Consider the following 21,167-nt stretch of genomic DNA (forward strand, 5'->3'; position numbering starts at 1 on the left):
ATCATGTGGTTTTTCTGCTTTCATTTGTTGATATGGTGTATTGCATTAATTGATTTTCTTAGGTTTAATCATCCTTGCATACCTGGGATGAATCCTACTTGGTCATGATGTATAATTCTTTTGATGTGTTGCTGGATTCGATTTGCTAGAATTTTGTTGAGAATTTTTTGCGTCTATATTCATTAGAGAGATTGGCCTGTAGATTTCTTTTTTTATAATATCTTTGTCTGGCTTTGGTATAATGGTGATGTTGGCTTCGTAGAATGAATTAGGTAGCTTTCCCTCCTCTTCAGTTTTTTTGAAGAGTTTGAGCAGGATTGGTACTGATTCTTTCTGGAATGTTTGGTAGAATTCACATGTGAAGCCACCTGGTCCTGGACTTTTCTTTTTGGGGAGCTTCTTAATGACTGACTCAGTTTCTTTACTTGTGATTGGTTTGTTGAGGTCGTTAATTTCTTCTCAAGTCAAAGTTGGTTGTTCCTGCCTTTCTAGGAAGTTGTCCATTTCATCTACATTGTTGTATTTATTACCTTGATGTTGTTCGTAGTATCCTGTCATTACTTCCTTTATTTCTTTGGGGTCAGTGGTTATGTCTCCTCTTCCATTTCTAATCTTATTTATTTGCATCCTTTCTCTTCTTCTTTTTGTCAGTCTTGCTAAAGGTCCATCAATCTTATTGATTTTCTCATAGAACCAGCTCCTGGTTTTATTGATTTTCTCAATTGTTTTCATGTTCTCAATTTCATTTATTTCTGCTCTAATCTTTGTTATTTCTTTCCTTTTGTTTGCTTTGGGGTTAGGTTACTGGTCTTCCAAGTGGACAGTTAATTCCTCGATTTTTGCCCTTTCTTCTTTTTTGATAAAGGCATTTAGGGCAATAGATTTCCCTCTTAGCACTGCCTTTGCTCCATCCCATAAGTTTTGATGTATTGTGTTTTCATTTTCATTTGCCTTGAGATATTTACTGATTTCTCGTGTAGTTTCTTCCTTGACCCACTGGTTGTTTAAGAGTGTTATTGAGCCTCCACATATTTGTGAATTTTCTGGCACTCTGCCTATTATTGATTTCCAACTTCATTCCTTTATGATCCGAGAAAGTGTCGTGTATGATTTCAATCTTTTTAAATTTGTTGAGACTTGCTTTGTGACCCAGCATATGGTCTATCTTTGAGAATGATCCATGAGCGCTTGAGAAAAAGATGTATCCTGCAGTTGTGGGGTGTAATGTCCTATAAATGTCTGTTATGTCTAGCTCATTTATTGAATTATTCATATTCTTTGTTTCTTTATTGATTCTCTGTCTAGATGTTCTGTCCACTGGTGAGAGTGGGGGATTGAAGTCTCAAACTATTATGGTAGATGTGTTTATTTCTCTTTTCAGTGTTTTCAGTGTTTGCCACATGTATTTTGGAGCATTTCGGTTCGGTATGTAAATATTTATGATATGTCTTCGTACTGAATTGTTCCTTTTATTAGTACATAGTATCCTTCTTTGTCTCTTTTCACTGCTTTATATTTGAAGTCTAATTTGGTGGATATTAGTTTAGCTACTCCTGCAACTTTTGAACATTTTAATTTGAGTCTCATTCTAGCCTATCGGAGACTTGCTTTACTTCCCCAGAGAGAACTCCTCTACCCCAGACCTTGCCCCATTCACATTCTGTCTCCTTAGGAGCTAAGATGCAGAGATACAACCTAAGATTTGCCAGTCAGTTGAATGCAAGAGAACCTTCATTACAAAGTGAATGACTGAATAGAACCCACCTTATTTGTCTTAATGAACTTATTTTCCTTGATCAGGTTAATTTTACTACCTCAGTTTCCTTATCTGTTAACTGGGGATAATAGTACCTATATAATAGATTAGCATGTGGGCGAAATGATTTATTTATAAAACAATTAGAACAATGCCTGGCACAGACTATTATGCTTCTATAGCTATGTTGTTAATTTTGCATTTTAAAACTAGTAATGTTTATTTTCAGGTACATTTCCTGTTGAAACATTTTGCTGAAATATAAACTCGGATATAATTTTTGTTTATTCCTTTAGGTTTTCTAGATTTATCTAGTTGTCCACTGTATTTCTGTTTCATTGGGTTGTCTACAGCTTGGACCCTAATTTTTTAAAAACTTATATTAAAAAATATACTTGCCACCATGTTATGAAGTCTCAAATCATTGCTCGTTTATGTACATATACAGCAAATATTAAGCCCATTTCGGGAAAAGCCTTTATTTTCAGCACTCTTGGTTCAGGTCACTTCTAGTGTAACTAGTTAAAAGGTGGCTGAAAGGAAGGAATAACTGAGTTCCTTTTCTTTTACTTAGTATGCCAGGGATAGTGAAAAGATAGAGCTTTGTGGAAGTCAGTACTGTTGGAAATTATTGGTAGTTTTTCTTTAAAAAAATGAACTAATTGAGATATAATTTACATGTAATAAGATGCACAGGTCTTAAGGGTTCCTTTGATGTGATTTGACAGATGTCTGTCTTGTTTACCTATTTCCAGCATCTAGAATAGTGTCTGATGCATTGTAATGTCAAATAAATATTTGTTGAAAGAATCGTTGAATTTTTTTTCATGTTCTGTGCATCTTTTGGAACCAGACTAGGTGACTAGGTACGGTGACTGAAGATATAAGGGACTTCTGATGGAAGAACAGGTCTTGGAAGAGGTGCGTGTTCAGCAGATGAGGTTGTTGTCAGGGACCTCTGAGAAACTTGAGTAAGAGGGATATTTCAGGTGGGCACCTTTCCTGTGTGCATGCGTTCACACTCGTAATTTCACACTCTCATAATTTCATGTTCACTTTTCTTGCATCCTTATGACAATGTCCAGTAAACACATTATCTGGACAAAAGAAGTTGTTTGGTAAATGTTTAGTTAATGAATTACTTTTAAGCTATATCAGCAGTGTATATGTATGCTCTTGATTGTAGCTTGACTTTGTGTCCATTTTGTGATCCACCTCTACAGTAAGTGAATACAGAAATGGTACACCTCAAATACAGACTGCTCCTATTCATTTTCTGTTACTTCCGCTGACCTGTTCTTTTGCTGGTGACCCTTGCCCTTTCTCGGCTGCTCTGGACCCCATGGCTTACTCCTGCTATGCCCTCACTAGGCGCCTTTTCTGCTGTACCCGCTTCACCTCAAACCTGGATGAGTTCAGTGAGTTGCTTTCTCTGCCCTTTGCTCTGGGAATTATGTGATTGAAGAGGAAAATAATGTAATTCCGTTGTTGATACGGCTGCACATTTGGGTTTCCGGCTTTCACTGTTGTGTGTCAGTTAAGTGACTTGTCTGTAAGGAACCACCCGTCCCGTAGTCCGTGATGGCTTTTCATTATTTTCGCTATACTTCTTTAAGCCCTGTCCTCCCATCCGCCACTCTAATACACTTTCAGTAATAAAAATAGAGGCCGTCTTGTGAGAATACCTTCAATTTCTTATCCTGTTTTCTAGCTCACTTTATATTGGTGGTCATTCTTTCATCCTGTTAACCCTTTTTTTTTCATTGGATTCTATCCTTTCCTGACCATTCTGGGATTTTACTGTATTTATCCACTTTGTCTCCTGCATTTTCAGTCTGCTTCCTTCTTGTCCTCTCCTTCTGTTGTCATCCTTTCGCCTACAGATCTGATCCAATCTCTGCTAAAATTTAAATTTCTTTCCTTTGTCATATCTGCCCTTCAGAGTACCACCTTTTTTTTTTTAACATCTGCAAAACTTAATTTCTTTATAGTAGCCTTATTGAGATATAATTCACATACCATAAAATTCATCCTCGGCCAGACTTTTTTCATTTTTTATTGATACAGATTATGTTTTCACATACCATGTAATCATCAAAAGTGTACAATCAGTGGTTCACACTATATTGTATAGCTATGCATTTATCATCACAATTGACTTTTTTTTTTTGAAAAATAACATGAACAAAAGAACAAATTTCAAAGCACATCCGCAACAATTAGTTGTAGAGCAGATTTCAGAGTTTGGTATGAGTTACAGTTCCACAATTTTAGGTTTTTATTTCTACCTGCTGTTAAGATACTAGAGACTTAAATAACAATAAAATGATTCAGCAATCATGCTCATTTGTTAAACCCTACCTTATCTGTATAACTCCACCATCACCTTTGATCTTTCTCCCACTTTTTAGGGGTATTAGGGCTATGGCATTCTAACTTTTAATATGAGATAAGAAATGTCAATAATATGAGATAAGGGAATGGAACTATTGGATATCCTGGAGAGGCTGGCCCCTCTGCATTTCTAGACTTACCTGGGTGAGGACCCATCTGGAGGATACAAGTTTCTGGGAAGTTCCCCTAGTGCATGGAACCTTTGTGAAATCTTATATAGCATCCTAGGTGTTCTTTAGGATTATCTGCCAAACTTTTAATAGGAGTTTGCTTTCCGTGTTTTGAATTCTGTTTACTTTTTTTTCTTTCATTGTACTCTTCTCTCTATTCTGTTTACTCTTGAATTTATCACATACCGTCTGGCTTTTACTTCATCCTGTTGAAACCATGTAGATTTCAGGGAACTGATTGTCAGATCTTATGGAAGGAATCAATGGTAGTCTCATGACCATAACAAAACTACCTAAGACTAGAGCAGGATTTCTCAACCTTGGTACCTTGTGGATCTCTTTGGCCAGATGACTCTGTTGTAGGGCTGTCCTTACACTGTAGGCTGTTTACAGTATCCCTGGTACCACCCGCTAGATGCCAATAACACCTCCCCTTTCCCCCCTCACATTGTGACACCCAGAGACCCAGAACTGTTGGATTAGAAGGAAATACACCGTTTTCCCTCCCCTTATCATGCTAGCAGTCATATTATCTGAAAATTTTAGCTGACTTTTTTTTCACATATTGTTATAGCAACACATGTGCTATATCTTCTTTAAAAATGAGAAAAGTCCATTTAATGCCTGATTGAGCTGTCTATATCACAGTTTTATTAACGAATCTCATTTGTTCCTGGAAGTTCCCATTCAACTTCTTCACAGCAGCTGCTCGAATCTTTAATCATTTTAGATCTGCCAGGATGCTGTACTTTCAGACGTATCACTGGGATGAAAAAATTGTCATTGGAGTCAGACTTCCTGGGTTCCTGCAGTAGTTCTACAGATCGTTAGGAGTTACTCAGCTGTTTTCTGTCTTAGTTTACTCATTTGCCCTTGAAGACAATTAAAGTACTTCCCTCATAGGTTTATGATGAGAAATACATGAAGAAATGCATACGAAGTGCTTTGAATAGAACCTGGTATGTAGTCCCCTGTAGCGTTGGCTGTTTTATGTCAAAAGATGATTTTGCTTCCTACTTGAAATAAAAAGAGGCAGCGGGTGTGTACTTGAACTTCGTTTTCCATTACCTATGAGATTATAGGCAGTCCTCAATATGTAATTAAATCTTTTTCCTATCCCAGGGATTAGGAAAGGCTGTTTTGGTAGAAGAGGATTGCTGAGCTCCGTTCAGGCCCACCAGAGAGTTTGATAGTTGTAGGAGTCAATTCCGTCGTTACATTTCTGGCACCTACAACAACCTGTCTCTGACTGGAGAAGGTGAATGCTTGGATTAATCCAGGTTTTCGTCTGTGCTGTTTGAAGCTGTTGTATACCCTGGAAAAGGCCATGTTCTCTTAATCCATTCCTGCGGGGTGGGACCTTTTGATTAGACTATTTCAGCTGAGATGTGACCCCCCAGTTCAAGGTGGCTCTTAATCCTGGGCTGGAGTTCATAGGAGGATGGAGGACACACCGTAAAGAGAAACGCTCAGAGTCGGGGAGAAGCACTGAGGGAGATGCTGCAAGACAAAAAGGACCAGCAGATGCTGGCCCTGTGCCTCCCTAAGTGTCAAAGGAGCCCCGGATACCAGCAGCCTTTCCTCAGAGAAGGCATCTCCCGCTTTATGCCGTAATATGGACATTATCATGGCCTTAGAACTGCACATTTGTTAACTAATAAATCTCCATTGTAAAAGCCAACCCATTTCTCGTATGCTGCGTTCTGTCCACTTTAGCAAGTCAAAACGAGGTCTTATTTAGAAGGGCAGGAAGGACAGAAGATTAAGAGATAAGATAAAGTTAGGGGAGGAAATGATATTGGGGAGAAAAGGAAATTGAGAAGAATTATAACAAGGTTCAGAAACAGGCTTTTTGGGTAAAAGGTTGGGAATATTGCTTCTGTTGCCTGGACACATAACCTTTTCTAGGTGTTGGGAAAACAGCTGTGAAAGGAATTATGATTTGGATTGGTTGAGATCATTATTTTTTCTTAACCCTTCTAGTTCTGAAATTCTCATACTTTTCTTTTGTATCCTCCTCCCCCTACCCTCCCCAAGAAAAAATACCAAAACAAAACAAAACAAAAAACCAAATTTGCAATAATCTTTTAGAATAATGAAATAATTAGGAATAAAATTTGTAAAATATATTCCCCACTTTGTATGTATAACTACATTGAGTAATTAACAGGATAATAACTATAATAGGAATTTGTTTTCTAACTCTTTTTCATATTTTCTTGTTAGGAGCATTCATTCTTTCTAATAGTTAAGTAGTTTTCAGGAAAAGGATGAAATTATTAAAAAATAGATTTGATATAGTTTATGCTAATGGCAGAGCTCTTATGTAAGATGTTGAGTATTATATTTTTATTCACGTTAGCCAGGATTTGTTTGATTTATAAATTAATTTGGACACTTTTTACACTTCACTGTCCATTCTGCATAAATTTTCTGATGAGTTCGCTTAAGGCTACATTAAGCTTTCTCATTCATGTAGAATCTAGTTAGGCCTTTTGGTTTATCTCATGGACAGAGCTTAAAGTACTTGAAAAATGTGATCTGACAGCTTTGCAGTTGTGTAACATGGAACAGAAGCTTTAAAACACCAAGAAGAGGAAGGAGTGATTTATCATAGCAACCTATATTTCTTTTCAAACCTTGCCTCTCTTTTCTTGCTCTCTCTAAATTTTAGCAGAACTAGTGATTTAAGTGGTCTTAAGTTAATCAAGGTTTTTTTTAAAAACAATTGTAAAAATTTAGAGGTGAAAAGGACTTTAGGATTATCTTGTCCAGTTGCATCACATTACCAGTGAGAATACAGAAGGCTTAATGAGGGTAAGTAATTTTCCTAGGGTCACAGACCTAGGTAGTGGCAGAACTGAACAAAGGGCCAGGTCACAGAATTCCAAATTCTTACGCTTTTTATGGTGTAAAAGAAGATTTAATAACAAGGAAATTATTGCAGTATTTTACAGATGGAAATCTCATATAACCATGGCAGATCCTATGATACCTGATTTTGCATATTGAGTAAAAATAATCTTACTGCACGTACATCTGATTGCCGTATTCCTCTAGCACTAGAAGTGGTCGTTAAGTCTAGAAGGGTAGCTGGTCAGCGTGGCAAACCCTTTAAAGCCCTGGTATATGACCACTTCTTGGTAAATTACACCTATTGCTGTTAATGAGTTACGGTGATTTCGGCTCTTTACCGTTGGATTCTAATAGGCATTTGCTTAGTCAGTAGTGTTGGAACCTGAGAGAGACTGGCAATAAGAGTAATGGATTCAAGGGCAGATTTGCAAACACAAAAAATAATTTAAAAGAGGTGTGTGTATGCGGGTCTGTCTAAACCAAGGCCAGGTCTTTGGGATTAAGGAAACATTTTCTAAATTTTTTCATATTAAAAACTTTGAGAGATTTACTTGTTTTTAAAGTATACTCAGAAATTATACCTTCTAAATAAGCAGTTTTTTTCCCCAGTAGTGCTTTTCTGCTTGTGAATTTAAGGGTGTCAGAATTGTCATACTCCAGGGAAACATGATTGTTTCATTTTATATATAAAGCATCATCTTTGACTAATGTAAGTATAAACCCAGAAGCTACTATTTTTTTCTGTTTAAAAGACCTCAGTCTAAGAAGATTTAAATATGAAAGGTGATGAATTTCTCCTTTCATGCTTTTAATTTAGTCATGTTCTACTTGTCTTTGATCTGCAGTGCTGACTTTGTATGGTAAGCAGCACCATAAATACGGTGCAGCATTTTCATACGACTGGTGATTTAGGTGATATTTTTAGGTGGTATTTAGGTAAACATTTAAGTTTTGATATTTAGGAATTTTAATGCTGATTAGAAAAAGTTATAATCTTAATATGTCCGATTTCGTAGGTCTTACAGTTTTAGGATGAATAAAATGTTCTTTAAAAGGTGAGTTGAGAAAAATATTGATTAAATAGACATACTAGAAAAGTGTTGATGGTGGTATGCACATGAGTGAAGTTTGGGCTACACTGGGATAGAGGAATCAGTGGACTAGGGAGAAACGAGCTGTGTGTTCCAGTGTCACCCTGCCGGGAGCTTGTACATGATTTTAGCTGAATCACACTAGATGAGAAACCAAGACCTCTAAGACTGCTTGCTACTCTGTAATTCTCTGATTCTGGGTTATGCCATGGGTTCTTTATTTAGGTCACCTATTTGTTTAATAAAATTTTCTTTTTAATACTAAAACTTAAAAAAAGAAAAGAAATGGGCAGGCCATGGTTGCTCAGCAGGCAGAGTTCTCACCTGCCATGCCAGAGACCCAGGTTCGGTTCCTGGTGCCTGCCCATGGGGGGAAAAAAAAAGGTAAAAAAGGAAAGAATAATGTATATTTAGAATTTTAAACTTGACATTGGCATTTGAAATCTTTAACTATTGTAATTAATTATGCTTTTGTAGACCAATTTTTGGCAACAGGCTTCGAATATTAATGTGTTCCATTGTTTGGATCACAATTACTCTTATTAGATGGAATTTTAAAATATTTTGTTTATACCTTGTTTTAGAATTTGATTTTGAAGAGATTTTGAGTTGGTTTGAGGGGTTTACTGTGATGCTAGCCTTTCTTGAACTTTGTCTAGGCAGTGGTATGTGTTTTAGTTTGCTAAGCTGCTCAAAGCAGATACCATGGAATATGTTGGATTTAACTATGGGGGTTTATTAGCTTACAAGCTTACAGTTTTGAGGCTGTGAAAATGTCCAAATCAAGGCTTCCATGGGGACCGCGCTTTCTTCCTGAAGAGCAACTGCCTGCGGTCCTGGCCTCCCCTGCCACAGGGCAAGACCCAGGTTTTGTGGCTTTCAGCCTCTGCTCTCTTAATAAGTGTGCTAATTTTGCTTACTTAATCCACCACTGACCGTTTGTTTTGTGTTTTTCATTTCATCTAAAATTTTAATCTGCATTATATTTTTATCTGAACATAGATAATCTATTTCCTGTTTGTTTTTATGTATTTAATTTATAATAGCTATAAAAAGGTTTGCCAACTGTAACTCCCTTCCTTCACAATATCATTTTGTGGTCCTTTTCTAACTACAACGTTTTATTTGTGTAAGCTCCTCTTGTCTGCTCTTGAAAATCATAGGATTTTAAAATCTGTTCTTTTTTTAATTTGCCTGGAAATCCTGTAGGAAATTGGTCTCACATACTTTCACAAGTTTTTCTTGCTTTCTCCTTTTATTTAGACCTTAACAGCTGGCCTGAATTTGGGTTTTCTGTTCAATTAAAAAACAATATATATGCATGTGTATAATATTTAAAGATATAAATGTCTATATAAAAGATATAAATATATAGTTCTTAACCTGATATACACCAAGTTTTAAAGTTCTTAGGACCAAGATTTCAAATTTAAAGTCTTGGATTTCAGATTATGGGAAAACAATCGTTCTTCTCTTTGTCATATATTTTCAAAATTGAGAAAAAATATGTTTTATAACTGTTATTATGTCCTGTCTTCTATGTGTTTCTCTCATCTTGTCATTAGATTTTTTAATTCCTTGTCTACTAAAACTTGTATTGTCATAAAATGGATTTGAAAGCCATTTATTTCAAAGAAAGGCAACTTTTAGTTGATCAGTTGATTTTCTTTTGCCTTTCATAAAATGTTTTCCCCAATAAAAATTGAGGTGATTATTGAAAAATGTAGCAGCTGGGTTCTGTACTTTTATATTGGGTAAATTTGAAATAGGAGGCTTTATTTATACCTGATATTGGCATAGATCTTAAATTTATTTATTGATTGATTGATTGTTTGCATGGACAGGCACCAGGAACCAAACCTGGGTCTGGCATGGCAGGCGAGAACTCTGCCTGCTGAGCCACCATGGCCTACCTCTTAAATTTATTTTTTATTTTACTTTTTATCATGGAATTTTCAAGTATGTACAAATCAGAATCATCTGCACAATGCATTTGATTGGTATATCTCTTAGGTTTCTTTTAATTAATATTAGCTTTTACTCTCCTTTTTCCTTTAAACTCCTCGCCATATATTTGTTAAAAAAACTGAGTTTTTCTAAATTTGGCTGACTACATTGCATGCCTAAGGTATCATTTAACGTGTTTTTCTATTGTGTGTGTTTTTTTTTTTTTTTACATGGGCAGGCACCAGGAACCGAACCTGGGTCCTCTGGCATTCCAGGCGAGCATTCTTGCCTGCTGAGCCACCGTGACCCGCCCTTTCTATTCTTTATATTTCCCGTTAACAGCCTGGGAATTAGCTCTAGAAGCTTGATTAGATTTGGGTCAAGTTTTTTTGTTGGATCAAATCGGATGCATATAATTCCTGATTGTCTGACTTTTAGAAGAGTGATGATTAGCTTGGGTATTTAGACCTAACAAAAACGAATGCCTGTGTTTGCCAAAAGACGTGCATTAATGTTCATAGTCACTTTATTCATAGGTATCAAATATTGGAAACAACCCAAATACCCACCAACATAAAATGGGTAAATAAGTTATATTTGCATGTAATGGAATACTATATAGGATTAAAAAGGAACGAATTAACTGGTAGATGCAACATCCGTGTTTTTCACAGAAATAATGCTGAGTGAAAAAAGTTAACACAATAGAGAGCATTCTGTTTGATTTCAGATATAAGATCAAAAATGGATAAAATTAATGTCTCATTTAAACATACTATAAGATTAACGAAACAATACCACCTATTAAATGTATTCCTTTTTCCTACTAATTGAGATTATCTCCTTGTCATATATTTGATTTCTGTAGACATTAGGGCATATTTCTGTACCTTGTTCCATTGGTCCGTCTGCTCACACGCCTGTATCAAATTGTTTTAATTATGGAAATTTTATAAGATGTTTTAATATCAAACAGGGCTAGTACCTTCTCCCAGTCATTGTTCAGCTTTTTTTAGCGTTTTTCTAGGTATTCTTGTTTATTTAATCTTAGCTTGGTAATCAGTTTGTCCTGCTTGAGGGGTAAAAAAAACAACAGCCCTACAGGTATTTTCATATGGATTGCATTAAAATAATGAGAATTGGTACCTTTATAATGCTGAGTTTTCATACCAAAAACTGTTCTTTCTTTTAGGTATGTTTATAGATTTCCTTGTGGGTTTTGTACTTATTTTTATTATTGTTAAATTTAAGCCTATTTAATTTTTTGCTGTTGTAAATGGAGTATTTTTTAATTCTCTATTCTTTCCATTTATTATTTCTTCTCACTTAAGACTTTTGATTTCTGTTATGTTATTTTTATGTCCTGCTGTTTTACTAAGTTTCCTTATTATTTGAAATAGTTTTTCCATTGATTTTTTTGGGTTTTCCAATGTAGTAATTTTCACTTAAGGGATAGTTCTGTTGTCTCCCTATTGTCACTCAGTTGTTATGCCTCTACTTTTTTTTTTTTTTTTTTTTTACTTATTTCCCCTTAAGGTGCCTTTTTTAGTAGCTATATAAATGAGATATAATTTACATGCCATGAAATTCACCCATTTTAACCTTAAAATTCAATGATTTTTATTTTTATTTTATTTATAGAGTTGTACAGTCAACACCACAATCCAATTGTAGAACATTTCTGTTACTCTGAAAAGTTCATTTGTGTTCTTCTAAAGCACAGTTTTAATTTGAGGAGTGTATGAAGGTGTGTTTATGTGTATGTTAGTATGTGTATTTATTAATAGTATTATACTTATCAGAGTATAAATATATTTAATTTATAATTTAAAATAGTATGCATTAATTCCTTTTCTATCACCTATTTTTAATATGCCTGAATAAATTTTAAAAATTTACGTTTTTGAGATTTATGGTTAAATCAGTAGCTTCTCTTGGCATAGTGAAATAGAAAAGTCTCCTTAGAATAAAATACTGCAGTATTTCAGTTAGTAACTTTTTTCCCATTAGTAAAGCAAGATGACATTTCCTATTCTGAAACTTTTTGTTTCATGTTGTTTGTTAAAGAGGATGGCATTCCCTGTGGATATGCTGGATGGTTGCAGTCATGAGGAATTGGAAAATTCTGCTGAAGATTTCATGTCAGATCTGAGGTGTGGGGACCCTGAAAATCCAGAGTGCTTCTCTCTTTTCAATATTACGGTGAGGCATATTCTGCAGTGATTTCTGTCAATGTTTTCATGTGAGTTTATATGTGAAACTATTGTCCTTTTATTTTCCTCACTTTAAAGTGTTAATCACTCATTTTTGAAATCTGTCAGAAGTATATTCAGTAAAATGGATAAATTTTGGTTGTTAGCACAGCAGTATGATTAGTTTTAAATGACAAATTCCGTAGGTTATTGCTTAAAATTATGTATGAGTAGTTGGCCTGATTTGCTAAGACTGGTTCCCATGTTTGACCCAATATACTTTAGATTTGAAATTTGTAAGTTTGGAGATTATTTTCAGTTAAAATAAAGGGCACAAAATGTTAAATTATGCATTTTTGTGTCATTCCTCTTTTCTCCCTAGTTTTAAAATAGTAAGATCAAATTTTTCAAATTTGTGATACATTGTTATAGAAATCAGTAGAGTTCCACTAGTAGGCAAGTCTCATAACCTTTGTAGGCCTGGGGTTTTTCTTCTAGAAAATGATGATCCTTCAAAGGATCCTGTCAAGTCTTCCCTGTACCAATATTGTATAATTCTCTTAATTGTAATATTTTCTATAAATGGGGAATTAGTGTTGGACTAATGAGACAGATATTTTAAATGATTGCATGTTTCTTGTAGGAAAAACTTATTTTGTCTTGTTTTACTAGAAAGTGCAGTTTTTTCTTTCAAATAATCTAAGAAACAAGTAATAAAGTAAGTAAAACTATTTTTGAAAGACTTATAAACCATCTCACAGTTTTTGTTTTTAGATCTGTGGTTAGAATCCATCATATTTATTGAAATAAATTTTATTTTTTTCCCAAAGACAATAAAATCCCTTTAAAAGGGAAGTCTGTCTAAGTGTACTACTGTCTGAGAGACTAGGCGTATTATCTTTGGAATGAAGTTGTATAAACAGAGTTAATGTAGGGAAAGTTTAATAATTTGGTAAAAGTGCCATGTATTTGTTGTGCATTTGCATAATAGACTCTTTGCTAATTTTGAATAAATTGTCATTTCAGATTCCTATTACCCTGTCAAATGTAGGCTTTGTACCACTTTATGGTGGTGACCAGACCCAGAAAATTCTTGCTCTCTTTGCTCCTGAGGACTCGCTCACAGGTCTCTTTTGATTAACTTTGTATTGAAGAATTTTTCTCCAAATTGTTAGAAATTTATTAAGAAATAGGTACTTGGAGAAATTTGTTTTGAAAACTTGTTTTAAACTGTAATTTTAAGAAAACATAATTCTCAGTTGCTCATAATTAAATGTTTTAATGGGTGAAGTAAAGTAAAATAAAATGACATATATGGTACCGCATCGTATTGTAACGAAAGGGTATAGATTTAAGGCTGTCTGCACAAACCTCATCTACCGAATAACAGTATTGCATACATTGAGACGTAAGACTTAAATGGTAACAATGATTTATTCCTTTTCAGCTGTGGCACTTTACCTTGCCGACCAATGGTGGCCTATTGATGATATAGTGAAAACATCTGTCCCTTCTAGAGAGGGGCTTAAGCAGGTAACAAGATTCTGTAATTTTAAAAGTGCTTTTCAAGAGGCCATTTCATATGTTTCTCATAAACAGTGCTGATATTTGAAGCTGTTGGGCTCATTTCCATTTTAATATAACCAGGTTATAAATAAAACAGAGTTTCAATCTTATAATGCAGCTGGCTTTCAAGTTGACTTTCTCAGTTTTATGTGGTTCTAAAAGTATCTTGGAGTTGGGTGAGGAAGGATGAACACCTCTGGGTTAGTTGGGAGTAGGTCCCTACACTCAACATTGGCGCTTTTCTTATTCTGTAAGGACAGCTTATTTCTTTGTGTGGGTGCTTAGCTTCTCTGTGTCTAGGAAACTTGCTGATTAGTAGGGCTTCTTGGGTGGTCTGTACAGTATTGTAGACAGGACTAGGCTCGTGAAAGAGTAAGGTTCTAGCCTCTGGAGGATTATAGTAGAAGGAAAGTTCGTCTTCATGCTAGAGGTGAAAGGATTTAAGAGACATCTTTGCTGCACTGGGTCTTAGAGGATAAATAGCACGGGATGGGAAAACGAAGGTGTGAAATATTCACGAGAGCAGGGCAAAAAAAAAAAGTGTTGAAATCTTTGACTGGAAGAGCATGATTTATAGCTCAGTAGTGGGATAAGAAACTCTGACTTGGTAGAGGCACACTGGGCTTCTCACTAAGGAGAATAAGGACCTTTTTTTTTGAGAAGCACTACTCCATTCTCTGCAGAGTAATATAGAGGGTTCATAGAAATTACCTGCAAGGATCCCTGTTAATTAATCCCAAGAAGAAGAAACTTTTGCTGAGGGGAATGGAATTCACAGCAATTTATGTACCTTGATATTATTTAGAATATTTCTAGGATAGATTGTATTTGTAAAAACTTGTCAGATATGCAAAATACCAGTGACTTCTGTTTATTTTTGTGGTGCGGTTGAAACAATCGAAAAAACAAGGAAAACATGTCTACAGATTATGACATCATGGATAGGAAAGTATTTTCATTTCTTCTCCTTTGAGGTTGGGACTTTGAAAGAGACAGGAAGATATATATGTATAAGAATAATACTGTCAGTGTTGTTACTTATGGATGTTGCCTTAATTCTTTTTTTTTTTTTTAACATGGGCAGGCACCGGGAATCGAACCCGGGTCCTCGGGCATGGCAGGCAAGCACTCTTACCTGCTGAGCCACCGTGGCCTGCCCCTGCCTTAACTCTTTTGGTATGCACCTTGAGATGACAGAATGATGGGCCATTTTACAAAGAGTAGGACGAATCCCTACAGATAGAGATTTGCCAGTCTGATAAATTTGCCTTTGACCAAAAAATGAAAGGAGGAGGAATTAAAAACCTGCCTAAAGCCATAAAATTGGAGGAGTAGATAGCAGTAGAAGAGTGTATCTTGTTTCAGGAATAGCTTGTTAGTGAAAGAAAGTATTTTGTCAAGAAAATAAGCATTCTGAAGTGTTAAAACATGACTGAGGTTTGGCACATTATAGGTGTGAAGGTTAAAGAGGAATATTTTTATGGTAATATATTATGATCTCTCTTAGCCAAGTGAGGAAACCGTGAGAACTCTAGATTGGATTGGAGCAGGAGAAGGAGTCAAAACCAAAAAATAAGACAAACTATTTGCACTCCTACAGTAGGTATCCTTCCACCTTAATTACCTCTGTGACAACATCACCTCTTGAGAAGTAGAGAAATCAGTGACTTGAGACTGCTGTTTAATCAAAACCTGGCTAATGAGAAAGAATTGGTTGATAAAGTTATAGGAGGGAGTAACCATTCTTCTATGAACAATTACATGACTTTGAGGGAATGATTTTATTTCTACAAACCATATTTCCTTCTTCCTCATGTTGTGAACATTGAATAATGTATTAAAGAGCATGACCCTGTGCCTGGCACACGGTGCCCAGTTATATGCAGGGAGGTCCTCAGTTGCATGCTGCAGAACTTTGTCCTTCTTTCTGTCCTGCTCACCATCTTACATCAGTTACTCAAGTGAAGTAGACGGCATGCTTGTCAATTTGTTTGACCCACTGCTGAATGGGGAAACTAAGCTGTTAGACACAGAATTAAGAACAAAGGGAAGGATCTAATGTGATAAAATTAAATAAGGATAAATATAATACAGATAGGATCCAAAGAATTAACTGTACAGTTAGGGCCTAATGGAAGCAGCAGTACATATGAAAAAGATTTGAATTTAGTTAATTAGAAGTAAAATCAAGGTAAGAAAAACAACCTTAAGTTTATACAGAAAAGCCCCATTTCACAGCAATATTTTCAGTGTGTATACCTGCAGCAATTTGTGTGCCAAACATGAAGACAGATACTAGTGATGCCAAGTAATTTCAAGGGAAAGGACTAGACTGTCAAAAGTACTCCAAATCGCATTATATCAGGTTTTTATTTTTTTAATGTTTAGTTTTGATGTTAAATGTAGGAAAGCATCAAGGCTGTCTTCAGATATTTTTGCAGGCTATGTGGCTCCAGAATATAAAACCAGTCTTTGGGTAATGTCAGCTCAGTATGAGGAAGAATTTTATAATGGTTAGAACTGCCCAAGGTTGCTTTGTCAGCTAGCGAACTCCTTGTCATTTCCTGTATGTGTTTGGTCTGGGACATACTCCTACCAGGGATATTTTTGAGTAGTGTATGGGTGGTTAATCATTTCTCCCTCTACTCAACTAATTAGAAGGCAGTCTTTTCATTTAAAGTGACTTTTGGAAAATATACTTTATGGAATAACTTTTGCTTTTAGCAGTGAAAGATGTCTGTGTGTGCTTGGTGGGGAGGCACTAGTATCAGAAAGTTGGGGCAGGAAGGTTTCTACATGATGATGTAACTGCATGTAAGAAGTATGTCTGTTTCCATTCTATGACTGCCCCAAAATATCTTTTTGCAAGATTTCTATGATGCCACTGACATCTTTTATCTGGTCTGGCAGATGAGTATGTGGACATGTGTATGTGGGGTGCAGGGTTATAATTGCTTATAGTTAAGCAGCAAAGATGGGGCTGTCAAATAAGTATTTTTACCTTACCTGGAAAAGCTGAGACAAATTCCTTTCCTAGAGCATAATTTGGCTTCCCTTATCCAATGATGTAATTGTCCTTAAAGTCTTAAGGGGGTAACACTAAGCTTTTTTTTTTTTAATTTAGAGGCTGGAATGGGGTAAAAAAGTTGGAGCAGCATAGGGTGGGCAAACCCTGAGTCTGGGTATCTGGAAGTAGAAAGAAAACATCGAGTACTGAAAGAGGAGGCAGGAAGATTGACACTGGAAACCAGTTTTTGCCTGTCCTAGAATTTTTCTGAGAGGCAGTATTCCATGAATAAAATGTGTCTATAGAAATGAATTATTATTGGTATGAATGATTAGTCTCATCTCAGAGATAATAAACTGTTTTACACATCATTTTGGATGTATCGGGATGTCTTTGAATGCTAGAATGATGTGCTGGAGCAGGAAGCAAGGTAAATCGCATCTCTTGATCGATGCATATTGTAACTGCTATGCCTGGTGTTTGACTCTCTTTGTAGGTGAGCACTCTTGGGGAGAGAGTGGTTCTGTATGTTCTGAATCGAATTATTTATAGAAAACAGGAAATGGAGAGAAATGAGATCCCATTCCTGTGTCATAACAGTACTGATTATGCTAAGATTCTGTGGAAGAAAGGAGAGGCCATTGGGTTTTATTCAGTTAAGCCTACAGGTGAGTGTTTAAAAGTTCTTTAAACCTTATATTATGAAACCCGCCCCCCATTCAGATCCCCAACTGTATAAATATCTCTGTTAATTCAATATTGAATACAATTAGAGATGATCTTACTTAGTATTTCTTGGGAGTATTTTGATTCTACCATCCTATAAAAGTGAGAATTGTTAGAAATGTCTTTTTTAAAAAAAAAAAAAGACAAAATGAAAATTGAACAGGGAGGATTTCTTCATGAATGTGGAGAGTTATATAGTTGACCTTACAATTTGTCTCTCTTCTCTCCACTTCCTTTATTTAAATGTTTTTGTTTACTTTGATTCCTACTGCTGTCACTTTGCTGACTCCTTTTAAAAGGTCCACCTGTGAACCAAACTCACAGCCCTTTTCTACGTACCCCAACTGATTCAGGCTGACATATTAAAGAGAAACTTGATTAATTACCAAGAAAAACAAACTCCTTTAATATATATTGAACATACAGACTATTTTGAAATTGGTTAGCTTCCAGAGGTTGGATTTCTGATCCTCAGATCCAACTGTATGCTACCCCTGACAGATTAGTACAGCTTCACCCTTGCTTTATCTGTTTTCCAGTTCTGTGGCTTTGTAAGAGCTGCTGAGGCCGGGAGAGATTCTGGCTCCTCTCCTATTCTCTCTAACCTGCTTTGTGCATATACAGCCCACACCTTACAATCACCGAATTAAAACGTCTGCCTTGCCTTGTACCTGTGTTCGCAGAGAACACTGACGTTGTCCTCCTTCCGTCTCAAACCTTCCAGACTTAACTCTTCCAGATTCCGTATAAAGGTAGTACCACAGTCACTGCTGGTTTGAAGAGCAGTGTGATTGGTGCCTTAATTCCATAATTAGTACACATTTGTGACAAGAATTAGCACATATAGTCCATAAAAGAAAGGTCCCTTTTTCACAAGAATGAGAAACTGTGATATATAGTTTTAAATGGTTTTGTTGTGTAGTAAATACTTTGGGTCTCCTTTAATTTGCTACTTTATTTTTATATAAATCTGAAACAGAGCTAATAATTTATGTAACTTCAGAAATTATCATGGTTGTACATGGGAAAATCATAATGCTTGTTAAATGGAGACTTACTGCTGCATTGCCTAAAAGGCGACATTCTTTTTAAAATGTTTTACTAAGTTTGGGGCTGGAGTGTAATTTAATTACTTTATGTTTTATTTTATAAAAGGTAATTCCCATGGAAATTGTAGGCATTTTACTTCTCAGATGGACTCCAGGGGAGTTTACTACCTGGAACTCGCTCACAGATATTTGGATCACATAATACTAATTTATAGCTTTTTATTTAGGGCTTGCTTTTGATGAAAAATCCAATAGTTAAAAGGCATAAAATTCCTTTTTGAGTATTTCTGATCAGTATTTGATTCTAGGAGTATATTGCTTTTCATTTTGTGTGCATTCTGTGGCTCCTCCTCTCCTCTTGGACCTGCCTCCGTTTTTGCTTGTTATGATCATTTACTCCATTTTATGCCTTTGAGCTTCCAAGTGCTACTATGTCTACCACTTTTAGCACTTTCCATACTTCTCTAATAGTTTGCTTTACATCCTCACTAATGTCTTCATTCTCCCTTATAAGCTATGGCTCGATAAGGGTGGAAATAGATGTGTTTACACTAGGTTTTCAAGCAGTAACCATTAAATCTGGTCTAGAAGTGTTTTTCTCTACAAAGGAGATAAAACAGTTATAATATTTTGGAAAAAATGTCCCAAACACATACTAAAACACTTGCGATGCAAGTATTCCTGATACACATATTACATGTAAAACTGTGTTAATAGCAAAGAGATAGAATTTTTGTTCAACAAATTTGTAGCTTATTGAAAGACTTGTGAAATTATTCACTATTTATAATTTTTTTATTAAACAGTAAATCAGTATTTGGAAATATTTGTTGGGATATAAAAATAGCCTTGATGTATAAAAGAAGGCTTTATTTACGAAGTCAGATTCTCTTATAGTACAGTGAAATTCAAGAAACTATAAATTCTTATTTGCTAAAAATAAGCCATATCAGGGACTTAAAGTTTTTTTGTTTGTTTCTTTTTGCCTGTTTTTTTGGGGGGGGTTAGATAGAAAAACTTTTTCTACACTTATTTTAATGTCAGGGGCTTGCTAATTTCTTTAGGCCATACTTCATTTTTTTCCTTGCTTTTTCTTTTTTTAACTTTTTTTATTATGTGGTATAACATATATACAAAGCAAAGAAATAAAATAAAAAAACAGTAGTTTTCGAAGCACTCTTCAAAAAGTGGTTACAGGACAGATCCCAGAGTTTGTCATGGGCTACCATATGATCCTCTCATATTTTTCCTTGTAGCTGCTCCAGAATATAGGAGGCTAGAGGGCTTAAATACTTTTTTTTTTTTAATAATAATCGGCTTTTATCCCTTCTTTTTTGGTGAAAAATAGCATGTACAAAAAGCCAGACATTTCAGAGCACAGCACCACAATTAGTTGTAGAACATATTTCAGAATTTGACATGGTTACAATTTCACAATTTTAGGTTTTTACTTCTAGCTGCTCTAAAATACTGGAGACTAAAGGAGATACCAAATGAATGATTCAGCATTCATATTCATTTGTTAAATCCTGTCTTCTTTGTATAACTCTACCATCATCTGTGATCTTTCCATCCCTCTCTGTAGTGGTGTTTGGGCTATGGCAATTCCAAATTTTTTGTATTGGAAGGGTCTGTCACTAATACGGGGGTAGGGAGATGGAACTATGAGATGTTCTGGAGAGGCTGGGCTAGGTTTCAGGACTTATCTGGACCAGTTTCCTTGCTCTTTATTTCATCTTTTATATTTCTCCAAAACTCTCCAAAACCACTAAATGTTTCCGAGTGGTTTTTAAATTAAACTGTTTATTTAGCAGTCAGAGGAGAGCTTCAGGAAAGTTACCGAATTCATCCTAATTTATTGATTTAATTACTGTTTTCACTTCTTTGATCAGGAGTTGCTTACTTAGTGTACTGGATCTTCTATCAAATATTTTTGAAAACATGAAAGTGAGATTGAGGATGTCGTCACTGTTTTTAAGTCATAGATATTCTTGAAAACTCTTGTTCATGTTTTATAACGTTCTTGGTTATGATGGTGGCCCAAATCTGAAGGAAGTGGGGAACAAGGATTCATAACCTAAACTCCAGATCCCAAGTGAAAGGCTTCATAAGAGTCTTGGTTTTTGTAACCTGGGGTTGAAGTTTAGTAATCTCAGTTTGAAAGTTTGTTTTAAACTATTATTAAAATAAGCATATTTTGGATTTATCATATTATAATTTAACTTGTATTTTATAATTCGAAATTCTTAGAAATGATACTCTTCCCAAAACAATGATGTGGTTACATGTTCAGACTGTCTATTTATTAAATAATAAGTTTAACAATAATATTATTTTTGGTTATATCTGTTACCAATATGGTGAATGGTCTAATATTCTGAGATTCTAGATGTTTGACATTATGACATCTTTG

At 35.3% G+C, this 21,167-nt stretch overlaps 1 protein-coding gene across 7 annotated transcripts in view; it reads left to right on the forward strand.

The window, feature by feature from the left end:
* Positions 1 to 21,167, forward strand: part of FAM169A (family with sequence similarity 169 member A) — a 103,873-nt gene that overhangs the window by 12,186 nt on the left and 70,520 nt on the right. For 3 of the 7 annotated variants that reach the window (XM_077139464.1, XM_077139461.1, XM_077139463.1), the window contains exons 2-5: positions 12,282 to 12,416; positions 13,433 to 13,532; positions 13,854 to 13,939; positions 17,476 to 17,647. In XM_077139464.1, coding sequence (XP_076995579.1) covers positions 12,285 to 12,416; positions 13,433 to 13,532; positions 13,854 to 13,939; positions 17,476 to 17,647 — 490 coding nt within the window. In that variant the 5' untranslated portion in view covers positions 12,282 to 12,284. Of the gene's footprint in view, positions 1 to 10,452; positions 10,490 to 11,856; positions 11,962 to 12,281; positions 12,417 to 13,432; positions 13,533 to 13,853; positions 13,940 to 17,475; positions 17,648 to 21,167 lie in introns of those variants that run through there. The other 4 variants (XM_077139458.1, XM_077139459.1, XM_077139462.1 and 1 more) reach the window with 3 other exon arrangements.

This window comes from Tamandua tetradactyla, chromosome 21 (genome assembly GCF_023851605.1).
Source record: "Tamandua tetradactyla isolate mTamTet1 chromosome 21, mTamTet1.pri, whole genome shotgun sequence".
NCBI lineage: Eukaryota > Metazoa > Chordata > Mammalia > Pilosa > Myrmecophagidae > Tamandua > Tamandua tetradactyla.